The sequence below is a fragment of the Ranitomeya imitator genome, chromosome 1 (assembly GCF_032444005.1).
Source record: "Ranitomeya imitator isolate aRanImi1 chromosome 1, aRanImi1.pri, whole genome shotgun sequence".
Taxonomy (NCBI): domain Eukaryota; kingdom Metazoa; phylum Chordata; class Amphibia; order Anura; family Dendrobatidae; genus Ranitomeya; species Ranitomeya imitator.
The window spans coordinates 15,548,196-15,575,998 of record NC_091282.1 but is presented as its reverse complement, the minus strand read 5'-3'; the positions used below and the strand labels follow the sequence as shown (position 1 = coordinate 15,575,998).

The window sequence follows — 27,803 nt, the reverse complement described above, 5'->3', positions numbered from 1 at the left end:
GGAGGAATGGCTTCTTACATTACAGAGATGAGAGAGTGGGAGGAATGGCTTCTTACATTACAGAGATGAGAGCGGGAGGAATGGCTTCTTACATCACAGAGATGAGCGAGCGGGAGGAATGGCTTCTTACATTACAGAGATGAGAGAGTGGGAGGAATGGCTTCTTACATTACAGAGATGAGAGAGCGGGAGGAATGGCTTCTTACATCACAGAGATGAGAGAGCGGGAGGAATGGCTTCTTACATTACAGAGATGAGAGCAGGAGGAATGGCTTCTTACATCACAGAGATGAGAGAGCGGGAGGAATGGCTTCTTACATTACAGAGATGAGAGCGGGAGTAATGGCTTCTTACATCACAGAGATGAGAGCGGGAGGAATGGCTTCTTACATCACAGAGATGAGAGCGGGAGGAATGGCTTCTTACATCACAGAGATGAGAGAGCGGGAGGAATGGCCTCTTACATCACAGAGATGAGAGAGCGGGAGGAATGGCTTCTTACATCACAGAGATGAGAGAGCGGGAGGAATGGCCTCTTACATCACAGAGATGAGAGAGTGGGAGGAATGGCTTCTTACATTACAGAGATGGGAGAGCGGGAGGAATGGCTTCTTACATCACAGAGATGAGAGAGCGGGAGGAATGGCCTCTTACATCACAGAGATGGGAGAGCGGGAGGAATGGCTTCTTACATCACAGAGATGAGAGAGCGGGAGGAATGGCCTCTTACATCACAGAGATGAGAGAGCGGGAGGAATGGCTTCTTACATCACAGATGAGAGAGCGGGAGGAATGGCTTCTTACATTACAGAGATGAGAGAGCGGGAGGAATGGCTTCTTACATTACAGAGATGGGAGAGCGGGAGGAATGGCTTCTTACATCACAGATGAGAGAGCGGGAGGAATGGCTTCTCACATTACAGAGATGAGAGTGGGAGGAATGGCTTCTTACATTACAGAGATGAGAGCGGGAGGAATGGCTTCTTACATTACAGAGATGAGAGAGTGGGAGGAATGGCCTCTTAAATTACAGAGATGAGAGAGCGGGAGGAATGGCTTCTTACATTACAGAGATGAGAGAGCGGGAGGAATGGCCTCTTACATCACAGAGATGAGAGAGCGGGAGGAATGGCTTCTTACATCACAGAGATGAGAGAGCGGGAGGAATGGCTTGTTACATCACAGAGATGAGAGAGCGGGAGGAATGGCTTCTTACATCACAGAGATGAGAGTGGGAGGAATGGCTTCTTCCATCACAGAGATGAGAGAGCGGGAGGAATGGCCTCTTACATTACAGAGATGAGAGCGGGAGGAATGGCTTCTTACATCACAGAGATGAGAGAGCGGGAGGAATGGCTTCTTACATTACAGAGATGAGAGAGCGGGAGGAATGGCTTCTTACTTTACAGAGATGAGAGAGCGGGAGGAATGGCTTCTTACATTACAGAGATGAGAGAGCGGGAGGAATGGCTTCTTACATTACAGAGATGAGAGCGGGAGGAATGGCTTCTTACATCACAGAGATGAGAGCGGGAGGAATGGCTTCTTACATCACAGAGATGAGAGAGCGGGAGGAATGGCTTCTTACATTACAGAGATGAGAGAGCGGGAGGAATGGCTTCTTATTTTACAGAGATGAGAGAGCGGGAGGAATGGCCTCTTACATCACAGAGATGAGAGAGCGGGAGGAATGGCTTCTTACATTACAGAGATGAGAGCGGGAGGAATGGCTTCTTACATCACAGAGATGAGAGAGTGGGAGGAATGGCTTCTTACATCACAGAGATGAGAGCGGGAGGAATGGCTTCTTACATCACAGAGATGAGAGAGCGGGAGGAATGGCTTCTTACATTACAGAGATGAGAGCGGGAGGAATGGCTTCTTACATCTCAGAGATGAGAGAGTGGGAGGAATGGCTTCTTACATTACAGAGATGGGAGAGCGGGAGGAATGGCTTCTTACATCACAGAGATGAGAGAGCGGGAGGAATGGCCTCTTACATCACAGAGATGAGAGAGCGGGAGGAATGGCTTCTTACATCACAGAGATGAGAGAGCGGGAGGAATGGCCTCTTACATCACAGAGATGAGAGAGTGGGAGGAATGGCTTCTTACATTACAGAGATGGGAGAGCGGGAGGAATGGCTTCTTACATCACAGAGATGAGAGAGCGGGAGGAATGGCCTCTTACATCACAGAGATGGGAGAGCGGGAGGAATGGCTTCTTACATCACAGATGAGAGAGCGGGAGGAATGGCTTCTCACATTACAGAGATGAGAGTGGGAGGAATGGCTTCTTACATTACAGAGATGAGAGAGTGGGAGGAATGGCCTCTTAAATTACAGAGATGAGAGAGCGGGAGGAATGGCTTCTTACATTACAGAGATGAGAGAGCGGGAGGAATGGCCTCTTACATCACAGAGATGAGAGAGCGGGAGGAATGGCTTCTTACATCACAGAGATGAGAGAGCGGGAGGAATGGCTTCTTACATCACAGAGATGAGAGAGCGGGAGGAATGGCTTCTTACATCACAGAGATGAGAGAGTGGGAGGAATGGCTTCTTACATCACAGAGATGAGAGCGGGAGGAATGGCTTCTTACATCACAGAGATGAGAGAGCGGGAGGAATGGCTTCTTACATCACAGAGATGAGAGAGCGGGAGGAATGGCTTCTTACATTACAGAGATGAGAGCTGGAGGAATGGCCTCTTACATTACAGAGATGAGAGAGCGGGAGGAATGGCTTCTTACATCACAGAGATGAGAGAGCGGGAGGAATGGCTTCTTACATCACAGAGATGAGAGAGCGGGAGGAATGGCTTCTTACATCACAGAGATGAGAGAGCGGGAGGAATGGCTTCTTACATCACAGAGATGAGAGAGCGGGAGGAATGGCTTCTTACATTACAGAGATGAGAGCGGGAGGAATGGCTTCTTACATCACAGAGATGAGCGAGCGGGAGGAATGGCTTCTTACATTACAGAGATGAGAGAGTGGGAGGAATGGCTTCTTACATTACAGAGATGAGAGCGGGAGGAATGGCTTCTTACATCACAGAGATGAGCGAGCGGGAGGAATGGCTTCTTACATTACAGAGATGAGAGAGTGGGAGGAATGGCTTCTTACATTACAGAGATGAGAGAGCGGGAGGAATGGCTTCTTACATCACAGAGATGAGAGAGCGGGAGGAATGGCTTCTTACATTACAGAGATGAGAGCAGGAGGAATGGCTTCTTACATCACAGAGATGAGAGAGCGGGAGGAATGGCTTCTTACATTACAGAGATGAGAGCGGGAGTAATGGCTTCTTACATCACAGAGATGAGAGAGCGGGAGGAATGGCTTCTTACATCACAGAGATGAGAGAGCGGGAGGAATGGCTTCTTACATTACAGAGATGAGAGAGTGGGAGGAATGGCTTCTTACATCACAGAGATGAGAGAGTGGGAGGAATGGCTTCTTACATTACAGAGATGAGAGAGTGGGAGGAATGGCTTCTTACATCACAGAGATGAGAGAGCGGGAGGAATGGCTTCTTACATCACAGAGATGAGAGAGCGGGAGGAATGGCTTCTTACATTACAGAGATGAGCGAGCGGGAGGAATGGCTTCTTACATTACAGAGATGAGAGCGGGAGGAATGGCTTCTTACATTACAGAGATGAGAGAGCGGGAGGAATGGCTTCTTACATTACAGAGATGAGAGAGCGGGAGGAATGGCTTCTTACATCACAGAGATGAGAGCGGGAGGAATGGCTTTTTACATTACAGAGATGAGAGAGCGGGAGGAATGGCTTCTTACATTACAGAGATGAGAGAGCGGGAGGAATGGCTTCTTCCATCACAGAGATGAGAGAGCGGGAGGAATGGCCTCTTACATTACAGAGATGAGAGAGCGGGAGGAATGGCTTCTTACATCACAGAGATGAGCGATTGGGAGGAATGGCTTCTTACATTACAGAGATGAGAGAGCGGGAGGAATGGCTTCTTACATCACAGAGATGAGAGAGCGGGAGGAATGGCTTCTTACATTACAGAGATGAGAGAGCGGGAGGAATGGCCTCTTACATTACAGAGATGAGAGAGCGGGAGGAATGGCCTCTTACATTACAGAGATGAGAGCGGGAGGAATGGCTTCTTACATCACAGAGATGAGAGAGCGGGAGGAATGGCTTCTTACATTACAGAGATGAGAGAGCGGGAGGAATGGCTTCTTACTTTACAGAGATGAGAGAGCGGGAGGAATGGCTTCTTACATTACAGAGATGAGAGAGCGGGAGGAATGGCTTCTTACATTACAGAGATGAGAGCGGGAGGAATGGCTTCTTACATCACAGAGATGAGAGCGGGAGGAATGGCTTCTTACATCACAGAGATGAGAGAGCGGGAGGAATGGCTTCTTACATTACAGAGATGAGAGAGCGGGAGGAATGGCTTCTTACTTTACAGAGATGAGAGAGCGGGAGGAATGGCCTCTTACATCACAGAGATGAGAGAGCGGGAGGAATGGCTTCTTACATTACAGAGATGAGAGCGGGAGGAATGGCTTCTTACATCACAGAGATGAGAGAGTGGGAGGAATGGCTTCTTACATCACAGAGATGAGAGCGGGAGGAATGGCTTCTTACATCACAGAGATGAGAGAGCGGGAGGAATGGCTTCTTACATTACAGAGATGAGAGTGGGAGGAATGGCTTCTTACATTACAGAGATGAGAGCGGGAGGAATGGCTTCTTACATCTCAGAGATGAGAGAGTGGGAGGAATGGCTTCTTACATTACAGAGATGGGAGAGCGGGAGGAATGGCTTCTTACATCACAGAGATGAGAGAGCGGGAGGAATGGCCTCTTACATCACAGAGATGAGAGAGCGGGAGGAATGGCTTCTTACATCACAGAGATGAGAGAGCGGGAGGAATGGCCTCTTACATCACAGAGATGAGAGAGTGGGAGGAATGGCTTCTTACATTACAGAGATGGGAGAGCGGGAGGAATGGCTTCTTACATCACAGAGATGAGAGAGCGGGAGGAATGGCCTCTTACATCACAGAGATTGGAGAGCGGGAGGAATGGCTTCTTACATCACAGAGATGAGAGAGCGGGAGGAATGGCCTCTTACATCACAGAGATGAGAGAGCGGGAGGAATGGCTTCTTACATCACAGATGAGAGAGCGGGAGGAATGGCTTCTTACATTACAGAGATGAGAGAGCGGGAGGAATGGCTTCTTACATTACAGAGATGGGAGAGCGGGAGGAATGGCTTCTTACATTACAGAGATGAGAGAGCGGGAGGAATGGCTTCTTACATTACAGAGATGAGAGAGCGGGAGGAATGGCTTCTTACATCACAGATGAGAGAGCGGGAGGAATGGCTTCTCACATTACAGAGATGAGAGTGGGAGGAATGGCTTCTTACATTACAGAGATGGGAGAGCGGGAGGAATGGCTTCTTACATCACAGATGAGAGAGCGGGAGGAATGGCTTCTCACATTACAGAGATGAGAGCGGGAGGAATGGCTTCTCACATTACAGAGATGAGAGCGGGAGGAATGGCTTCTTACATTACAGAGATGAGAGCGGGAGGAATGGCTTCTTACATTACAGAGATGAGAGAGTGGGAGGAATGGCTTCTTACATTACAGAGATGAGAGAGCGGGAGGAATGGCTTCTTACATTACAGAGATGAGAGAGCGGGAGGAATGGCCTCTTACATCACAGAGATGAGAGAGCGGGAGGAATGGCTTCTTACATCACAGAGATGAGAGAGCGGGAGGAATGGCTTCTTACATCACAGAGATGAGAGAGCGGGAGGAATGGCTTCTTACATCACAGAGATGAGAGTGGGAGGAATGGCTTCTTACATCACAGAGATGAGAGAGTGGGAGGAATGGCTTCTTACATCACAGAGATGAGAGCGGGAGGAATGGCTTCTTACATCACAGAGATGAGAGAGCGGGAGGAATGGCTTCTTACATCACAGAGATGAGAGAGCGGGAGGAATGGCTTCTTACATTACAGAGATGAGAGCTGGAGGAATGGCCTCTTACATTACAGAGATGAGAGAGCGGGAGGAATGGCTTCTTACATCACAGAGATGAGAGAGCGGGAGGAATGGCTTCTTACATCACAGAGATGAGAGAGCGGGAGGAATGGCTTCTTACATCACAGAGATGAGAGAGCGGGAGGAATGGCTTCTTACATCACAGAGATGAGAGAGCGGGAGGAATGGCTTCTTACATTACAGAGATGAGAGCGGGAGGAATGGCTTCTTACATCACAGAGATGAGCGAGCGGGAGGAATGGCTTCTTACATTACAGAGATGAGAGAATGGGAGGAATGGCTTCTTACATTACAGAGATGAGAGCGGGAGGAATGGCTTCTTACATCACAGAGATGAGCGAGCGGGAGGAATGGCTTCTTACATTACAGAGATGAGAGAGTGGGAGGAATGGCTTCTTACTTTACAGAGATGAGAGAGTGGGAGGAATGGCTTCTTACATCACAGAGGTGAACGAGCGGGAGGAATGGCTTCTTACATCACAGAGATGAGAGAGCGGGAGGAATGGCCTCTTACATCACAGAGATGAGAGAGCGGGAGGAATGGCTTCTTACATCACAGAGATGAGAGAGCGGGAGGAATGGCTTCTTACATTACAGAGATGAGAGCAGGAGGAATGGCTTCTTAAATCACAGAGATGAGAGAGCGGGAGGAATGGCTTCTTACATTACAGAGATGAGAGCGGGAGTAATGGCTTCTTACATCACAGAGATGAGAGAGCGGGAGGAATGGCTTCTTACATCACAGAGATGAGAGAGCGGGAGGAATGGCTTCTTACATCACAGAGATGAGAGAGCGGGAGGAATGGCTTCTTACATCACAGAGATGAGAGCGGGAGGAATGGCTTACATCACAGAGATGAGAGAGCGGTAGGAATGGCTTCTTACATTACAGAGATGAGAGAGCGGGAGGAATGGCTTCTTACATTACAGAGATGAGAGAGCGGGAGGAATGGCTTCTTACATCACAGAGATGAGAGAGCGGGAGGAATGGCCTCTTACATCACAGAGATGAGAGAGCGGGAGGAATGGCTTCTTACATCACAGAGATGAGAGAGCGGGAGGAATGGCTTCTTACATTACAGAGATGAGAGAGCGGGAGGAATGGCTTCTTACATCACAGAGATGAGAGAGCGGGAGGAATGGCCTCTTACATCACAGAGGTGAGAGAGCGGGAGGAATGGCTTCTTACATCACAGAGATGAGAGAGCGGGAGGAATGGCTTCTTACATTACAGAGATGAGAGAGTGGGAGGAATGGCTTCTTACATCACAGAGATGAGAGAGCGGGAGGAATGGCTTCTTACATTACAGAGATGAGAGAGCGGGAGGAATGGCTTCTTACATTACAGAGATGAGAGCGGGAGGAATGGCTTCTTACATCACAGAGATGAGAGAGAGGGAGGAATGGCTTCTTACATTACAGAGATGAGAGAGCGGGAGGAATGGCTTCTTACATTACAGAGATGAGAGAGCGGGAGGAATGGCTTCTTACATCACAGAGATGAGAGCGGGAGGAATGGCTTCTTACATCACAGAGATGAGAGAGCGGGAGGAATGGCTTCTTACATCACAGAGATGAGAGAGCGGAAGGAATGGCTTCTTACATTACAGAGATGAGAGAGCGGGAGGAATGGCTTCTTACATCACAGAGATGAGAGAGTGGGAGGAATGGCTTCTTACATCACAGAGATGAGAGAGCGGGAGGAATGGCTTCTTACATCACAGAGATGAGAGAGCGGGAGGAATGGCTTCTTACATCACAGAGATGAGAGAGCGGGAGGAATGGCTTCTTACATCACAGAGATGAGAGAGCGGGAGGAATGGCTTCTTACATCACAGAGATGAGAGAGCGGGAGGAATGGCTTCTTACATCACAGAGATGAGAGAGCGGGAGGAATGGCTTCTTACATCACAGAGATGAGAGAGCGGGAGGAATGGCTTCTTACATCACAGAGATGAGAGAGCGGGAGGAATGGCTTCTTACATCACAGAGATGAGAGAGCGGGAGGAATGGCTTCTTACATCACAGAGATGAGACAGCGGAAGGAATGGCTTCTTACATTACAGAGATGAGAGAGCGGGAGGAATGGCTTCTTACATCACAGAGATGAGAGAGCGGGAGGAATGGCTTCTTACATTACAGAGATGAGAGAGCGGGAGGAATGGCTTCTTACATTACAGAGATGAGAGAGCGGGAGGAATGGCTCCTTACATTACAGAGATGAGAGAGTGGGAGGAATGGCTTCTTACATTACAGAGATGAGAGAGTGGGAGGAATGGCCTCTTACATCACAGAGATGAGAGCGGGAGGAATGGCTCCTTACATTACAGAGATGAGAGAGTGGGAGGAATGGCTTCTTACATCACAGAGATGAGAGAGCGGGAGGAATGGCTTCTTACATCACAGAGATGAGAGAGTGGGGGGAATGGCTTCTTACATTACAGAGATGAGAGAGCGGGAGGAATGGCTTCTTACATTACAGAGATGAGAGAGCGGGAGGAATGGCTTCTTACATCACAGAGATGAGAGAGCGGGAGGAATGGCTCCTTACATTACAGAGATGAGAGAGTGGGAAGAATGGCTTCTTACATTACAGAGATGAGAGCGGGAGGAATGGCTTCTTACATTACAGAGATGAGAGAGCGGGAGGAATGGCTTCTTACATTACAGAGATGAGAGAGTGGGAGGAATGGCTTCTTACATTACAGAGATGAGAGAGCGGGAGGAATGGCTTCTTACATCACAGAGATGAGAGAGCGGGAGGAATGGCTCCTTACATTACAGAGATGAGAGAGCGGGAGGAATGGCTTCTTACATTACAGAGATGAGAGAGCGGGAGGAATGGCTTCTTACATTACAGAGATGAGAGAGCGGGAGGAATGGCTTCTTACATTACAGAGATGAGAGAGCGGGAGGAATGGCTTGTTACATCACAGAGATGAGAGAGCGGGAGGAATGGCTTCTTACATCACAGAGATGAGAGAGCGGGAGGAATGGCTTCTTACATTACAGAGATGAGAGAGTGGGAGGAATGGCTTCTTACATTACAGAGATGAGAGAGCGGGAGGAATGGCTTCTTACATCACAGAGATGAGAGAGCGGGAGGAATGGCTTCTTACATCACAGAGATGAGAGAGCGGGAGGAATGGCTTCTTACATTACAGAGATGAGAGAGCGGGAGGAATGGCTTCTTACATTACAGAGATGAGAGAGCGGGAGGAATGGCTTCTTACATTACAGAGATGAGAGAGCGGGAGGAATGGCTTCTTACATCACAGAGATGAGAGAGCGGGAGGAATGGCTTCTTACATCACAGAGATGAGAGTGGGAGGAATGGCTTCTTACATCACAGAGATGAGAGAGTGGGAGGAATGGCTTCTTACATCACAGAGATGAGAGCGGGAGGAATGGCTTCTTACATCACAGAGATGAGAGAGCGGGAGGAATGGCTTCTTACATCACAGAGATGAGAGAGCGGGAGGAATGGCTTCTTACATTACAGAGATGAGAGCTGGAGGAATGGCCTCTTACATTACAGAGATGAGAGCGCGGGAGGAATGGCTTCTTACATCACAGAGATGAGAGAGCGGGAGGAATGGCTTCTTACATCACAGAGATGAGAGAGCGGGAGGAATGGCTTCTTACATCACAGAGATGAGAGAGCGGGAGGAATGGCTTCTTACATCACAGAGATGAGAGAGCGGGAGGAATGGCTTCTTACATTACAGAGATGAGAGCGGGAGGAATGGCTTCTTACATCACAGAGATGAGCGAGCGGGAGGAATGGCTTCTTACATTACAGAGATGAGAGAATGGGAGGAATGGCTTCTTACATTACAGAGATGAGAGCGGGAGGAATGGCTTCTTACATCACAGAGATGAGCGAGCGGGAGGAATGGCTTCTTACATTACAGAGATGAGAGAGTGGGAGGAATGGCTTCTTACTTTACAGAGATGAGAGAGTGGGAGGAATGGCTTCTTACATCACAGAGGTGAGCGAGCGGGAGGAATGGCTTCTTACATCACAGAGATGAGAGAGCGGGAGGAATGGCCTCTTACATCACAGAGATGAGAGAGCGGGAGGAATGGCTTCTTACATCACAGAGATGAGAGAGCGGGAGGAATGGCTTCTTACATTACAGAGATGAGAGCAGGAGGAATGGCTTCTTACATCACAGAGATGAGAGAGCGGGAGGAATGGCTTCTTACATTACAGAGATGAGAGCGGGAGTAATGGCTTCTTACATCACAGAGATGAGAGAGCGGGAGGAATGGCTTCTTACATCACAGAGATGAGAGAGCGGGAGGAATGGCTTCTTACATCACAGAGATGAGAGAGCGGGAGGAATGGCTTCTTACATCACAGAGATGAGAGCGGGAGGAATGGCTTCTTACATCACAGAGATGAGAGAGCGGTAGGAATGGCTTCTTACATTACAGAGATGAGAGAGCGGGAGGAATGGCTTCTTACATTACAGAGATGAGAGAGCGGGAGGAATGGCTTCTTACATCACAGAGATGAGAGAGCGGGAGGAATGGCCTCTTACATCACAGAGATGAGAGAGCGGGAGGAATGGCTTCTTACATCACAGAGATGAGAGAGCGGGAGGAATGGCTTCTTACATTACAGAGATGAGAGAGCGGGAGGAATGGCTTCTTACATCACAGAGATGAGAGAGCGGGAGGAATGGCCTCTTACATCACAGAGATGAGAGAGCGGGAGGAATGGCTTCTTACATCACAGAGATGAGAGAGCGGGAGGAATGGCTTCTTACATTACAGAGATGAGAGAGTGGGAGGAATGGCTTCTTACATCACAGAGATGAGAGAGCGGGAGGAATGGCTTCTTACATTACAGAGATGAGAGAGCGGGAGGAATGGCTTCTTACATTACAGAGATGAGAGCGGGAGGAATGGCTTCTTACATCACAGAGATGAGAGAGAGGGAGGAATGGCTTCTTACATTACAGAGATGAGAGAGCGGGAGGAATGGCTTCTTACATTACAGAGATGAGAGAGCGGGAGGAATGGCTTCTTACATCACAGAGATGAGAGCGGGAGGAATGGCTTCTTACATCACAGAGATGAGAGAGCGGGAGGAATGGCTTCTTACATCACAGAGATGAGAGAGCGGAAGGAATGGCTTCTTACATTACAGAGATGAGAGAGCGGGAGGAATGGCTTCTTACATCACAGAGATGAGAGAGTGGGAGGAATGGCTTCTTACATCACAGAGATGAGAGAGCGGGAGGAATGGCTTCTTACATCACAGAGATGAGAGAGCGGGAGGAATGGCTTCTTACATCACAGAGATGAGAGAGCGGGAGGAATGGCTTCTTACATCACAGAGATGAGAGAGCGGGAGGAATGGCTTCTTACATCACAGAGATGAGAGAGCGGGAGGAATGGCTTCTTACATCACAGAGATGAGAGAGCGCGAGGAATGGCTTCTTACATCACAGAGATGAGAGAGCGGGAGGAATGGCTTCTTACATCACAGAGATGAGAGAGCGGGAGGAATGGCTTCTTACATCACAGAGATGAGACAGCGGAAGGAATGGCTTCTTACATTACAGAGATGAGAGAGCGGGAGGAATGGCTTCTTACATCACAGAGATGAGAGAGTGGGAGGAATGGCTTCTTACATTACAGAGATGAGAGAGCGGGAGGAATGGCTTCTTACATTACAGAGATGAGAGAGCGGGAGGAATGGCTTCTTACATCACAGAGATGAGAGAGCGGGAGGAATGGCTCCTTACATTACAGAGATGAGAGAGTGGGAGGAATGGCTTCTTACATTACAGAGATGAGAGAGTGGGAGGAATGGCCTCTTACATCACAGAGATGAGAGCGGGAGGAATGGCTCCTTACATTACAGAGATGAGAGAGTGGGAGGAATGGCTTCTTACATCACAGAGATGAGAGAGCGGGAGGAATGGCTTCTTACATCACAGAGATGAGAGCGGGAGGAATGGCTTCTTACATTACAGAGATGAGAGAGCGGGAGGAATGGCTTCTTACATTACAGAGATGAGAGAGCGGGAGGAATGGCTTCTTACATCACAGAGATGAGAGAGCGGGAGGAATGGCTCCTTACATTACAGAGATGAGAGAGTGGGAAGAATGGCTTCTTACATTACAGAGATGAGAGCGGGAGGAATGGCTTCTTACATTACAGAGATGAGAGAGCGGGAGGAATGGCTTCTTACATTACAGAGATGAGAGAGTGGGAGGAATGGCTTCTTACATTACAGAGATGAGAGAGCGGGAGGAATGGCTTCTTACATCACAGAGATGAGAGAGCGGGAGGAATGGCTCCTTACATTACAGAGATGAGAGAGCGGGAGGAATGGCTTCTTACATTACAGAGATGAGAGAGCGGGAGGAATGGCTTCTTACATTACAGAGATGAGAGAGCGGGAGGAATGGCTTCTTACATTACAGAGATGAGAGAGCGGGAGGAATGGCTTGTTACATCACAGAGATGAGAGAGCGGGAGGAATGGCTTCTTACATCACAGAGATGAGAGAGCGGGAGGAATGGCTTCTTACATTACAGAGATGAGAGAGTGGGAGGAATGGCTTCTTACATTACAGAGATGAGAGAGCGGGAGGAATGGCTTCTTACATCACAGAGATGAGAGAGCGGGAGGAATGGCTTCTTACATCACAGAGATGAGAGAGCGGGAGGAATGGCTTCTTACATTACAGAGATGAGAGAGCGGGAGGAATGGCTTCTTACATTACAGAGATGAGAGAGCGGGAGGAATGGCTTCTTACATTACAGAGATGAGAGAGCGGGAGTAATGGCTTCTTACATCACAGAGATGAGAGAGCGGGAGGAATGGCTTCTTACATCACAGAGATGAGAGAGCGGGAGGAATGGCTTTTTACATCACAGAGATGAGAGAGCGGGAGGAATGGCTCCTTACATTACAGAGATGAGAGAGCGGGAGGAATGGCTTCTTACATCACAGAGATGAGAGCGGGAGGAATGGCTTCTTACATCACAGAGATGAGAGAGCGGGAGGAATGGCTTCTTACATTACAGAGATGAGAGCGGGAGGAATGGCTTCTTACATCACAGAGATGAGAGTGGGAGGAATGGCTTCTTACATTACAGAGATGAGAGTGGGAGGAATGGCTTCTTACATTACAGAGATGAGAGAGCGGGAGGAATGGCTTCTTACATTACAGAGATGAGAGCGGGAGGAATGGCTTCTTACATTACAGAGATGAGAGAGCGGGAGGAATGGCTTCTTACATCACAGAGATGAGAGAGCGGGAGGAATGGCTTCTTACATCACAGAGATGAGAGCAGGAGGAATGGCTTCTTACATCACAGAGATGAGAGTGCGGGAGGAATGGCTTCTTACATCACAGAGATGAGAGCAGGAGGAATGGCTTCTTACATCACAGAGATGAGAGTGCGGGAGGAATGGCTTCTTACATTACAGAGATGAGAGAGCGGGAGGAATGGCTTCTTACATCACCAGTCAGAGAGTATTGTACTTGTGAATAGCAAGGTGGTAAATGATGTCTCTATATAGAGGGTCTGTGTGTTATACAATCGTCTGTCTCTGAGTATAGTAATCTGGGGAGAACCGGTCTGATAATAATCTCCCACCGTAAATCTCTCCTCCCTCAGGTAATGTGATGTAAGAAGCCATTCCTCCCGCTCTCTCATCTCTGTAATAAAGACTTGTGACCGGGATCTGAGACAAGACAAGGATCGGACACGGACAGACGCCGGCTGTGTATTTTCTTGTCTCTGATGCATCGTATTTATTTTATTTCATTTTAAATTTGGAGCAATAATGGAAGATCTGGAGATCACTTGTATCTCAGCCAAAATCACCGTATTTTTCGGACAATAAGACGCACCGGACCATAAGACGCACCTAGGGTTTAGAGGAGGAAATTAGGAAAAAAGATACTGAAGCAAAAAATGTGGTCAATTCTGTACTTAATATCCCCTATCCTGTAAAATAAGATTCCCTCATCCCCGTCCTGATTCACATGGCCCCTCATCCCTATCCTGATACACATGGCCCCCTCATCCCTATCCTGGTATGCACGGCCCCCTCATCCCTATCCTGGTATGCATGGCTCCCTCATCTCTATCCTGGTATGCATGGTCCCCTCTTCCCCATCCTGATTCACATGACCCCTCATCCCTATTCTGATACACATGGCCCCTCATCCCTATCCTGGTATGCATGGCTCCCTCTTCCCTATCCTGGTATGCATGGCCCCTCATCCCTATCTTGATACACATGACCCCTCATCCCTATCCTGATACACATGGCCCCCTCATTCCTATCCTGATACACATGGCCCCTCATCCCTATCCTGGTATGCATGGCTCCCTCTTCCCTATCCTGGTATGCATGGCCCCTCATCCCTATCCTGATACACATGGCCCCCTCATCCCTATCCTGGTATGCATGGCCTACATCATCCCTATCCTGGTATGCATGGTCCCCTCATCCCCGTCCTGATTCACATGACCCCTCATCCCTATCCTGATACACATGGCCCCCTCATCCCGATCCTGATACACATGGCCCCCCTCATCCCTATCCTGGTATGCATGGCCCCTCATCCCTATCCTGGAATGCATGGCCCCCTCATCCCTACCCTGATACACATGGCTCCTCATCCCTATCCTGGGCATTGCCCCCCTCATCCCTATCCTGATACACATGGCCCCCCTCATCCCTATCCTGGTATGCATGGCCCCCTCATCCGTATCCTGGTATGCATGGCCCCCTCATCCCTATCCTGATACACATGGCCCCCTCATCCCTATCCTGGTATGCATGGCCCCCTCATCCCTATCCTGATACACATGGCTCCCTCATCCCTATCCTGATACACATGGCCCCCTCATCCCTATCCTGGTATACATGTCCTCCTCATCCCTATCCTGGTATGCATGGCTCCTCATCCCTATCCTGGTATGCATGGCTCCTCATCCCTATCCTGATACACATGGCTCCTCATCCCTATCCTGGTATGCATGGCCCCCTCATCCCTATCCTGATACACATGGCCCCCTCATCCCTATCCTGGTATGCATGGCCCCCTCATCCCTATCCTGATACACATGGCCCCCTCATCCCTATCCTGGTATACATGGCCCCTCATCCCTATCCTGATATACATGTCCCCCTCATCCCTATCCTGGTATGCATGGTCCCTCATCCCTATCCTGATACACATGGATCCTCATCCCTATCCTGGTATGCATGGCTCCTCATCCCTATCCTTGTTTGCATGGCCTCCTCATCCCTATCCTGGTATACATGGTCCCTCATCCCTATCCTGATACACATGGATCCTCATCCCTATCCTGGTATGCATGGCCCCCTCATCTGTTGTGAATTCTGTTGTCGGGCTCCCTCCTGTGGTCATGAATGGTACTTCGGCTGGTTCTGTCCATGGACTTCCTCTGGTGGGTGTTTCTGAGTTTCACAGGTGACGAGGTTAATTCGTTAGCTGCTGCTCTATTTAACTCCACTTAGATCTTTGCTCCATGCCACCTGTCAATGTTCCAGTATTGGTCTAGTTCTCTCCTGGATCGTTCTTGTGACCTGTCTTCCCATCAGAAGCTAAGTTCCAGCTTGTATTTCTTTGGTTTGCTATTTTTCTGTCCAGCTTGCTATTTAATTTGTTGTCTTGCTTGCTGGAAGCTCTGGGACGCAGAGGGAGCGCCTCCGCACCGTGAGTCGGTGCGGAGGGTCTTTTTGCGCCCTCTGCGTGGTCTTTTTGTAGGTTTTTGTGCTGACCGCAAAGTAACCTTTCCTCTCCTCGGGCCTCACTTTGCTAAATCTATTTCAACTCTGTGTTTGTATTTTCATCTTTACTCACAGTCATTATATGTGGGGGGCTGCCTTTTCCTTTGGGGAATTTCTCTGAGGCAAGGTAGGCTTTATTTTTCTATCTTCAGGGCTAGCTAGTTTCTTAGGCTGTGCCGAGTTGCATAGGGAGCGTTAGGCGCAATCCACGGCTATTTCTAGTGTGTTTGATAGGTTTAGGGATTGCGGTCAGCAGAGTTCCCACGTCCCAGAGCTCGTCCTTATTATCAGTAACTATCAGGTCATTCCGTGTGCTCTTAACCACCAGGTCCATTATTGTCCTGTCCACCAGGTCATAACACTCATCCCTATCCTGGTATGCATGGCCCCCTCATCCCTATCCTGATACACATGGCTCCCTCATCCCTATCCTGGTATGCATGGCCCCCTCATCCCTATCCTGATACACATGGCCCCCTCATCCCTATCCTGGTATGCATGGCCCCCTCATCCCTATCCTGATATACATGTCCCCCTCATCTCTATCCTGGTATGCATGGTCCCTCATCCCTATCCTGATACACATGGCCCCCTCATCCCTATCCTGATACACATGGCCCCCTCATCCCTATCCTGGTATGCATGGCCCCCTCATCCCTATCCTGATAAACATGGCCCCCTCATCCCTATCCTGGTATACATGGCCCCTCATCCCTATCCTGATATACATGTCCCCCTCATCCCTATCCTGGTATGCATGGCCCCCTCATCCCTATCCTGGTACACATGGTCCCTCATCCCTATCCTGATACACATGGATCCTCATCCCTATCCTGGTATGCATGGCTCCTCATCCCTATCCTGGTATGCATGGCCCCCTCATCCCTATCCTGGTATACATGGCCCCTCATCCCTATCCTGATATACATGTCCCCCTCATCCCTATCCTGGTATGCATGGCCCCCTCATCCCTATCCTGGTATGCATGGCCCCCTCATCCCTATCCTGGTATGCATGGCTCCCTCATCCCTATCCTGGTATGTATGGCTCCTCATCCCTATCCTGGTATGCATGGGCCCCTCATCCCTATCCTGATACACATGGCCCCCTCATCCCTATCCTGGTATACATGGCTCCCTCATCCCTATCCTGGTATGCATGGCTCCTCATCCCTATCCTGGTATGCATGGCCCCTCATCCCTATCCTGATACAGATGGCCCCTCATCCCTATCCTGATACACATGGCCCCCTCATCCCTATCCTGGTATGCATGGCCCCCTCATCCCTATCCTGGTATGCATGACTCCCTCATCCCTATCCTGGTATGTATGGCTCCTCATCCCTATCCTGGTATGCATGGCCCCCTCATCCCTATCCTGATACACATGGCCCCCTCATCCCTATCCTGGTATACATGGCTCCCTCATCCCTATCCTGGTATGCATGGCTCCTCATCCCTATCCTGGTATGCATGGCCCCCTCATCCCTATCCTGATACAGATGGCCCCTCATCCCTATCCTGATACACATGGCCCCCTGATCCCTATCCTGGTATGCATGGCCCTCTTATCCTTAACTTGGTATGATTGGCCCCATCAGAAAATATTAAAAAAAACAAACCATTACACTTCCTTCCTCCGCTCCCTCGCAGCGTCCCACTCTGTTGCAAGTAGCTGACTAATGCTTGTAAGCAGCACATGGCAGGGACGTCACAAGCAGAGCACAGCTGCCGGAATACTCACCAGGACTGTTCATCGCAGAGAGCAGTGAGTATTCATTGCTCTTCAGTAGCTGGAGCCTTCCTGCTGCTGCCGGCGGTCTCGTCCCTGCCATGTGCTGCTTACAATCGTTAAGCAGCTGCTGGCACCGGAGCAGGACACTGCGAGGGAGCGGAGGAAGGTAAGTGTAATGGTTTTGGTTTTTTTAAATTTTCTCTGATGGGGCCAATCATACCAGGATGCCAAAAAGAAATGAATATTCATTGCCCTCCACGCCCATGGGTGTGGAATGCAGTGAATATTCATTTCTCTTTAGTAGCGAGCACAGGAGTTAGCCGCATCCGCTGGCTCCTGCCTCTGTGACCCTCTGCTCTGCCAAAACCGCTCCCCACCTCCCCACCACAGTCAGAGTCGGTATATCCGGACTATAAGACGCACTCCCCATTTTTCTCCACAGTTTGGGAGGAAAAAAGTCCATCTTAAAGTTAGAAAAATACGATAGCTCTCCTTGGAAGGGGCTATAGCAACAGGTATGTACAGCATCTCCTCATCTCACAGCCTCCGCTGGCAGTGTAGTTATCGCGGTGACCGTCCCCCTCTGGTGGTATAGTTACCATGGTGACCGACCTCTGCTGGTGGTGTTTTTACCAAGGTGACAGTCCCGCACTATCGGTAGAGTTACCACATTGACCGTCCTCTGCTGGCGGTGTAGTTACCACGGTGACCGACTCCTGCTGGTGATTTAGTTACCTCAGTGACCGTCTTCCGCCTACAAGGCTGATAATGAGCGGTCAGATCGGCGGAGGAGGCCGTGGTGGAGTTTTGTGGCTTTTCCTCCAGATTCCTCCTGTTAAATGTTGATATTTGGCAGAATTTAGTGATTGTCGTTCTCTCGTCTCCTGTGATTTCCATCTTCTCCTTCATCATGAAGACGCCGGCAGGACGAGATCCCTCCAGCTGATCCAGTGCTCATCCCTCCTCCTCCTGAATGACCCCGAGGATGGACGAGGACGGGGATGAGACCACCAGAAGATTATTCCACTTCGCCCTGGAGATCATCTCCCTGCTGAGCGGAGAGGTAACTCCTCTACATTTCTATCAGCTTTATTGTGTTCTGTGACAAGTCCGACATCCAGAATAGAGAGAAGGATTCTTTACTGTAAGAGCAGTGATTGTGTGGAGCTCTCTGCCCGGAGGAGTTGTCATGGGGATTCCCTATAAGAGCTGTAGAGGGGCCGGGACGTCTGTCCGGAGGGGAATAATATTCCCGGTTATGGCCCCAGATTACTGGAGAAGGTTATTGATCCCGGGATTTCTACTGATTGTCAGATCTGGAGTCGGGAAGGATTCTTCTCCCTAAGTGTCTCTCTCCATACACAGGATTACACAATAGTGAGGAAGACACCGGGGGGCGGTGTGACTCCCATCATCCATCTCCAGGAGTCAGGAGGGCGGAGCCCGGGCCCCATCACAGAGCCTCCCCCGCACTCCCTGCTACATGAGAGGAACAAGAAGATCCTGGAGCTCAGCAACAAGATGATTGAGCTGCTGAGCGGAGAGGTGACTGCTGGGACATTATACAGCACTGGAGGATTCTGGGTGATGAGCGGAGAGGTGACTGCTGGGACATTATACAGCACTGGAGGATTCTGGGTGATGAGCGGAGAGGTGACTGCTGGGACATTATACAGGACTGGAGGATTCTGGGTGATGAGCGGAGAGGTGACTGCTGGGACATTATACAGCACTGGAGGATTCTGGGTGATGAGAGGAGAGGTGACTGCTGGGACATTATACAGGACTGGAGGATTCTGGGTGATGAGCGGAAAGGTGACTGCTGGGAGATTATACAGGACTGGAGGATTCTGGGTGATGAGCGGAGAGGTGACTGCTGGGACATTATACAGGACTGGAGGATTCTGGGTGATGAGCGGAGAGGTGACTGCTGGGACATTATACAGGACTGGAGGATTCTGGGTGATGAGCGGAGAGGTGACTGCTGGGACATTATACAGGACTGGAGGATTCTGGGTGATGAGCGGAGAGGTGACTGCTGGGACATTATACAGGACTGGGGGATTCTGGGTGATGAGCGGAGAGGTGACTGCTGGGACATTATACAGGACTGGAGGATTCTGGGTGATGAGCGGAGAGGTGACTGCTGGGACATTATACAGCACTGGAGGATTCTGGGTGATGAGAGGAGAGGTGACTGCTGGGACATTATACAGGACTGGAGGATTCTGGGTGATGAGCGGAAAGGTGACTGCTGGGAGATTATACAGGACTGGAGGATTCTGGGTGATGAGCGGAGAGGTGACTGCTGGGACATTATACAGGACTGGAGGATTCTGGGTGATGAGCGGAGAGGTGACTGCTGGGAGATTATACAGGACTGGGAGATTATACAGCACTGGAGGATTCTGGGTGATGAGCGGAGAGGTGACTGCTGGGAGATTATACAGGACTGGAGGATTCTGGGTGATGAGCGGAGAGGTGACTGCTGGGACATTATACAGGACTGGAGGATTCTGGGTGATGAGCGGAGAGGTGACTGCTGGGACATTATACAGCACTGGAGGATTCTGGGTGATGAGCGGAGAGGTGACTGCTGGGACATTATACAGGACTGGAGGATTCTGGGTGATGAGCGGAGAGGTGACTGCTGGGACATTATACAGGACTGGAGGATTCTGGGTGATGAGCGGAGAGGTGACTGCTGGGACATTATACAGGACTGGAGGATTCTGGGTGATGAGCGGAGAGGTGACTGCTGGGACATTATACAGCACTGGAGGATTCTGGGTGATGAGCGGAGAGGTGACTGCTGGGACATTATACAGGACTGGAGGATTCTGGGTGATGAGCGGAGAGATGACTGCTGGGACATTATACAGGACTGGAGGATTCTGAGTGATGAGCGGAGAGGTGACTGCTGGGACATTATACAGGACTGGAGGATTCTGGGTGATGAGAGGTGACTGCTGGGACATTATACAGGACTGGAGGATTCTGGGTGATGAGCGGAGAGGTGACTGCTGGGACATTATACAGCACTGGAGGATTCTGGGTGATGAGCGGAGAGGTGACTGCTGGGACATTATACAGTACTGGAGGATTCTGGGTGATGACGGTGTGGCTGTTGTCAGGTTCCTATAAGGTGTCAGGACGTCGCTGTCTATCTCTCCATGGAGGAGTGGGAGTATCTAGAAGGACACCAGGATCGGTACCAGGATGTGATGATGGAGGAGCTCCGGCCTCTGACACCACGAGGTGAGAGGAACCTTCCCCTGACATCAGATTGTCTCTTCAGCGTTGGTCGGTTGCTATTAGTGATGCAGACACAGATATTTGTGTTCTGTGGTCACCGACTACTACTCCCATCATCTCATCATCACATGACACAATCTATTCCATCACTGTGTGTCTCCACAGATGGATCCAGGAGGAGAAATCCACCAGAGAGTTGTCCCCGTCCTCTGTATCCCCAGGACTGTCCGGAGGAGAATCACAACATCCCGGAGGATCATCAGGTAGACGGTGCTGAGCCCTGTACCGGATCTGTATATGGGGGACATTTCTGATCGTGGTCATAATGTCACAGAGATTGGTGGTTTCTTGTATTCTTTTTTATTATGATTATTATTATTATTTCTATTTATTTCTATAGCACATTGATTCCATGGTGCTGTACATGAGAATGGGTTACATACAAGTTACAGATATCACAGTAAACTAATAATGACGGACTGATACAGAGGGGCGAGGACCCTGCCCTTGCGGGCTTATATTCTACAGGATTATGGGGAAGGAGACAGTAGGTTGGGGGTTGCAGGAGCTCTGGTGTTGGTGAGGCGGTAGCTTTGGTGTTGGTGAGGCGGTAGCTCCGGTGTTGGTGAGGTGGTAGCTCCGGTGTTGGTGAGGCGGTAGCTCCGGTGTTGGTGAGGAGGCAGCGGTGTCAGTGCAGGCTGTAGGCTTTCCTGAAGAGATGGGTTTTCAGGTTCCATCTGAAGGATCCGAATGTGGTTGATAGTCGGACTTGTTGGGGAAGAGAATTCCAGAGGATGGGGGATATTCGGGAGAAGTCTTGGAGGCGATTGGGTGAGGAGCGGATAAGTGTGGAGGAGAGAAAGAGGTCTTGGGAGGACCGGAAATTACGTGAGGGAAGATATCGGGAGATTAGTTCAGAGATATATGGAGGAGACAGGTTGTGGATGGCTTTATAGGTCAGTGTTAGTAATTTGAACTGGATACGCTGAGGGAATGGGAGCCAGTGAAGAGATTTTCAGAGAGGGGGAAGCGGAGGAGTAGCGAGGAGACAGATGAATTAGTCGGGCAGCAGAGTTAAGGATGGACTGGAGAGGTGCAAGGGTGTTAGCAGGGAGGCCACAGAGGAGGATGTTGCAGTACTCAAGGCGGGAGATGATGAGGGCATGCACAAGCATTTTAATAGATTGAGGGTTGAGGAAAGGACGGATTCTGGAGATATTTTTGAGCTGGAGGTGGAAAGAGCTTGGATGTGCGGTTTGAAGGACAGGGCAGAGTCAAGGGTTACTCCGAGGCAGCGGACTTCCGGTACGGGGGAATGCGTGATGTCATTGACTGCGATAGATAGGTCAGGTAAGGAAGATTTGTGGGATGGAGGAAAGATGATGAGTTCAGATTTGTCCACATTGAGTTTGAGGAAGCGAGAGGAGAAGAAGGAGGATATGGCTGATAGGCACTCTGGGACAGACTATTATTATTATTATTTATTTATATAGCACCATTGATTCCATGGTGCTGTACATGAGAAGGGGTTACATACAAGTTACAAATATCACATACAGTAAACAAACTAACAATGACGGACTGATACAGAGGGGCGAGGACCCTGCCCTTGCGGGCTTACATTCTACAGGATTATGGGGAAGGAGACAGTAGGTTGAGGGTTGCAGTAGCTCCGGTGTTGGTGAGGCGGTAGCTCCGGTGTTGGTGAGGCGGTAGCTCCGGTGTTGGTGAGGCGGTAGCTTCGATAGTGATGAGGCAGCAGCGGTGTCAGTGCAGGCTGTAGGCTTTCCTGAAGAGATGAGTTTTCAGGTTCCGTCTGAAGGATCCGACTGTGGTTGATAGTCGGACGTGTTGGGGCAGAGAGTTCCAGAGGATGGGGGATATTCGGGAGAAGTCTTGGAGGCGATTGGATGAGGAGCGAATTAGTGTGGAGGAGAGAAGGAGGTCTTGGGAGGACCGGAGATCACGTGAGGGAAGATATCGAGAGATTAGTTCAGAGATATATGGAGGAGACAGGTTGTGGATGGCTTTGTAGGTCAGTATTAGCAATTTGAATTGGATACGCTGAGGGAATGGGAGCCAGTGAAGAGATTTGCAGAGGGGGGAAGCGGAGGAGTAGCGAGGAGAGAGATGGATTAGTCGGGCAGCAGAGTTAAGGATGGACTGGAGAGGTGCAAGGGTGTTAGCAGGGAGGCCACAGAAAAGGATGTTGCAGTAGTCAAGGCGGGAAATGATGAGGGCGTGCACAAGCATTTTAGTAGATTGGGGGTTGAGGAAAGGACGGATCCTGGAGATATTTTTGAGCAGGAGGCGACAGGAGGTGGAAAGAGCTTGGATGTGTGGTTTGAAGGACAGGGCAGAGTCAAAGGTTACTCCGAGGCAGCGGACTTCGGGTACAGGGGAAAGCATGATGTCATTGACTGCGATAGATAGGTCAGGTAAGGAAGATTTGTGGGATGGAGGAAAGATGATGAGTTCAGATTTGTCCACATTGAGTTTGAGGAAGCGAGAGGAGAAGAAGGAGGATATGGCTGATAGGCACTCTGGGATTCTGGAGAGCAGAGCGGTGACGTCTGGGCCAGAGAGGTAGATCTGAGTGTCGTCAGCATAGAGGTGGTACTGGAATCCATGGGACTTTTTGAGTTGTCCCAAGCCAAGTGTATAGATTGAGAAGAGTAGGGGTCCTAGAACAGAGCCTTGGGGGACTCCAACAGAGAGAGGGTGGGATGAGGAGGTAGTGTGGGAGTGGGAGACGCTGAATGTGCGGTTGGAAAGGTATGAGGAGATCCAGGATAGGGCGAGGTCTTTGATGCCAAAGGAGGAGAGCATCTGCAGTAGGAGGCAATGGTCAACTGTGTCGAAAGCAGAGGACAGGTCTAGAAAGAGGAGTACAGAGTATTGTCCAGTAGCTTTGGCGGTAAGTAGGTCGTTAGTGATTTTGGTCAGGGCAGTCTCTGTTGAGTGATGGGGGCGGAAACCAGATTGTAGATTGTCGTACAACAAGTTAGATGAGAGGTGGGAGGAGAGTTCAGCATGGACGTGCTGCTCCAGGAGTTTGGAAGCAAATGGGAGCAGCGATATTGGGCGATAGCTGGACATAGCAGTTGGATCGAGGGTTGGCTTTTTAAGGATAGGCGTGATTGTGGCATGTTTGAACGCAGAGGGGAAGGTGCCAGAAGTTAGTGATAGGTTGAAGAGGTGGGTTAGGGATGGCATAAGTGTGGTGGTGAGGTTGGGGAGGAGGTGGGATGGGGTCGAGCGCACAGGTGGTGAGGTGGGATTTGGAGAGGAGACAATTAAGTCCCCCTTCAGTGATGTTGGATAGGGAGGTTATGGGGTTTGGGCATTGGTCTGGTATACAAAGGGGTTGTGGTGGTTGAACAATGAAGACTTGCCTTGTCTGGTCGATCTTATTTTTAAAGTGTGTGGCAAAGTCCTCAGCAGAGATGAGGGAGGTTGGAGGGGGCAGTGGGGGGCGGAGGAGGGAGTTAAATGTTTTGAATAACTGTCTGGGGTTGTGGGATAGGGAAGATACGAGGGTTGTGAAGTAGGCCTGTTTAGCAGAGGTGAGTGCAGATTTAAAAGCGAGTGTTGCTTGTTTGAATACAGTGAAGTCGTCTTGCGAGTGTGTGCTCTTCCAACGCCGCTCCGCAACCCTGGACACTTGCCTTAGCTTTTTGGTGGTGTTATTATGCCAAGGTTGTCTATTGATACGTCGCGCTCTGCCATGGACGAGAGGGGCAACTGTGTCAATAGCTGATGCGAGAGTGGCATTGTAGAAAGCAGCAGCACTGTCTGTGTCGTGGAGTGAGGATATGGATGCCAGTGGTAGGATGGAGTCAGAGAGTGTGTGGGTGTCTAGGTGTGCAAGGTTTCTGCGTGGGTGCGCATGTTGCTGGATATGGATGATTGGTGAGGAGGACAGGGATGAGAAGGTGAGCAGATGGTGGTCGGATAAAGGGAGAGGGGAGGTGGTGAAGTTAGATAGAGAGCAGAGACGGGTGAATACCAGGTCTAGTGTATGCCCTTGTGGGTGGCTGCGGAGGACCACTGAGTAAGTCCAAAGGATGAGGTAAGGGACAGAAGTTTGGAGGCTGTTGACTGAAGGGTATCAATGGGGATGTTGAAGTCACCCATGATGATGACTATAAATTGTATGGTACAGGAGGTAAAGACAGATGCACGTACCCTTTGTGGTTGTTCGTTTCTGTCATTGGGCGTTACGTCGTTCTAACATACTCAAAAGTGGAGATGGCCAAGTTTTAACCTGTTTAGAGGTGATAGGAGATGATGAGAAAACGCCACGTGTATATATTGTAGAAAGCAGCGGCCCTGTCTGTGTCGTGGAGTGAGGATATGGATGCCAGTGGTAGGATAGAGTCAGAGAGTGTGTGGGTGTCTAGGTGTGCAAGGATTCTGCAGGGGTGCACATGTTGCTGGACGTAGGTGACCGATGAGGAGGACAGGGATGAGAAGGTGAGCAGATGGTGGTCAGAGAGAGGGAGAGGTGGTGAAGTTAAATAAAGAGCAGAGACGGGTGAAGACCAGGTCTAGGGTATGTCCGTCTGTGTGGGTGGCTGAGGAGGACCACTAAGTCCAAAAGATGAAGTAAGGGATAAAAGTTTGGAGGCTGTTGACTGAAGGCCATCAGTGGGGATGTTGAAGTCACCCATCATGATAGTGGGAATATCAGTGGAAAGAAAGTGAAGGAGCCAGGTGGAGAATTGGTCAATAAAGGCAGTGGCCGGGCCCGGAGGTCGATATATGACGGCCACTTGGAGGTTGGAGGGAGAGTAGATGCGGACAGAGTGGACTTCAAAAGATGGGAGGATAAGGGAGGGTAGAGGTGGGATTATGTTAAAGGTGCAGTTTGAAGAAAGGAGAAGACCCACTCCTCCACCATGTCTGTTGCTGGGGTGTGGGTGAAGTGGAGGCTGCCGTAAGACAGCACAGCAGGGGAGGCAGTGTCAGAGGGTGTTAGCCATGTTTCTGTGAGGCCGAGGAATGCGAGCTTGTGAGAGAGAAAAAGGTCATGAATCACATGAAGCTTATTGCAGATTGAGCGGGCATTCCAGACTGCTCCAGAGAGAGGGAGCAGGGGGGTGGGCGTCAGGTGCACGGGTTTTATGTTGGAAAGATTGCGGTAGTTCATATTAGATAGGGAGCGGTAGGAGGAGGTAGTAATGGGAGGTATGAGCTGTGGGGGTCCAGGGTTGGGAGATAAATCACCAGCAGTGAGGAGAAGCAGAGAGAGGGAGAGCAGGTGGGAGAAGGAGAGTGGGCGGCTTGTTTTATTAGGAGAGATCTGAGGTTGAGGAGCAGGTCAGCAGAGGAGGTCAGGTGGGGAGGAAAGATGGAAGAGGAGATGATTATTTGGTTAGAGGGTGCTGGGGTTTGTGGATAGCAAAGGAGAGACCGAATTAGTGGAGCAAACACTGTAAGGGCATATGTAAACATGGTGAAGGAGTAAGATGGGTTAATAGCAAAGCTAGATCCGAGTAAAAAGAAGTGATTACTCAGCAGACATACCCAAAGACAGATACACAGAGTGGGGTCCTGACTCCTGCCGTTGAAATAACTGCGGCGTCTTGATGCTTAGCTGTGTGATGCTTTGCTGCAGAGATGCGCGTGCCTGACCCCACACGTGTGCACCCCTCAAGATGCTACTAAAAGTGTTGTGTTGATTGTTACATCTGATATATCAGGAGGAAGATCCGACTAAGAATAAAGTGAAGGAGGAGACAGAAGAAGAAGCGATGACGAGGGGGGATCAGCCGTGTGTGAGTGACGGGAAGGAGGAGATTCTGGGAGATGTTTCCACAGGTATGTAATAATGACGGGCGTCTGTGTGATGATTATGACCGGCATGTGATATTGTAGTAAAATCTCTGACATGGATGGAAACGGAGCTCAAGTGACATGGGAACAGCAGGGGGAAGACGCCTGGACACATCTCTGACTCCCAGGTCTCTACTGTGAACAATGTTGTCAGGGTATTGCGCCACTTTTATGGACTGACAATAAAACATACAAAACCGCAGATAAAATGGAATTTACAGGAATAAAAGGTTAGGAAACATCCTTTCCTGTATGACTTCTTTATATGGCAAAAGTAATAGGAGAGAAAAAAAAACCTCCTCCACCCCTTAGGCTGTGTTCACACTGTTTTTACTGCATTTTTGCGCTTTTTCAATGGTGAAAAAACACTGTAAAATCACTGAAAGAATTCACATTCTACTTCTTTAAAAAAATGCAGCAGTTTTCCATTTGTCCAGAAAAAAAAGGAATCGTGTGCATGAGATTTCTGAATTTTTGGGACTCGTAGACTGCTGAAGCCTATGCACTAAGTGCAAGACCTATCACAAATGAGAAGGAGGGAATGTAACACCCCCTGGAATATACGTAGAATAGGGCCTCAGAAAACATTTCATTTAGAAGGAGTGGGACTTCTGAGGCCGAGAACAAGGGGTCCCAGATCCAGGGGCACGGGATACAACTAGCACAACAAGGACCTTCAGGCATCGGACTCCATCTAAGGTGGGCGCCAGTTCCTCCTGTGCCGGCTCAGAGCCTCAGGCAGCCCACAAGGCTTCACATAGATCAAAACTGGAGGTTCAAAACATGTTTTTATCTCCTTGGAGACCTTTGCCTATGAATATTCATGTGGGGGAAAGTTCTCCAACCCATCCTGGGGACAGAACACCACCAGTCCTTTGTCCAGTTATTCACACAGGAGTTACATTTGGGTCTTTCTCCCATTGTATGACGGCATCTTCATTTTTATTTTACACAGAGTTGACTCAAATCTAAGGCTTGCAGGCCGCAGTCACTTCTCCCTCCCTGCTTAAGGTTATTCCGGGGGTTTTATTCCTGCCGGGGTCATGATAACTAATAGGCGCATCTGTATTCCCATGCACCCTTTCCACCCTAAAATGAGGATACAGTTCATGG

The 27,803-nt window shown here is 49.7% G+C and overlaps 1 protein-coding gene across 2 annotated transcripts in view; it reads left to right on the top strand.

Moving 5' to 3' along the window:
• Positions 1-27,803, top strand: part of LOC138657427 (zinc finger protein 84-like) — a 729,030-nt gene that overhangs the window by 17,312 nt on the left and 683,915 nt on the right. For both annotated transcript variants that reach the window (XM_069745211.1, XM_069745213.1), the window contains exons 2-6: positions 18,514-18,660; positions 18,963-19,142; positions 20,732-20,855; positions 21,018-21,115; positions 26,558-26,675. In XM_069745211.1, the coding sequence (XP_069601312.1) occupies positions 18,571-18,660; positions 18,963-19,142; positions 20,732-20,855; positions 21,018-21,115; positions 26,558-26,675 (610 nt within the window). In that variant the 5' untranslated portion in view covers positions 18,514-18,570. The remainder of the gene's footprint in view (positions 1-18,513; positions 18,661-18,962; positions 19,143-20,731; positions 20,856-21,017; positions 21,116-26,557; positions 26,676-27,803) is intronic.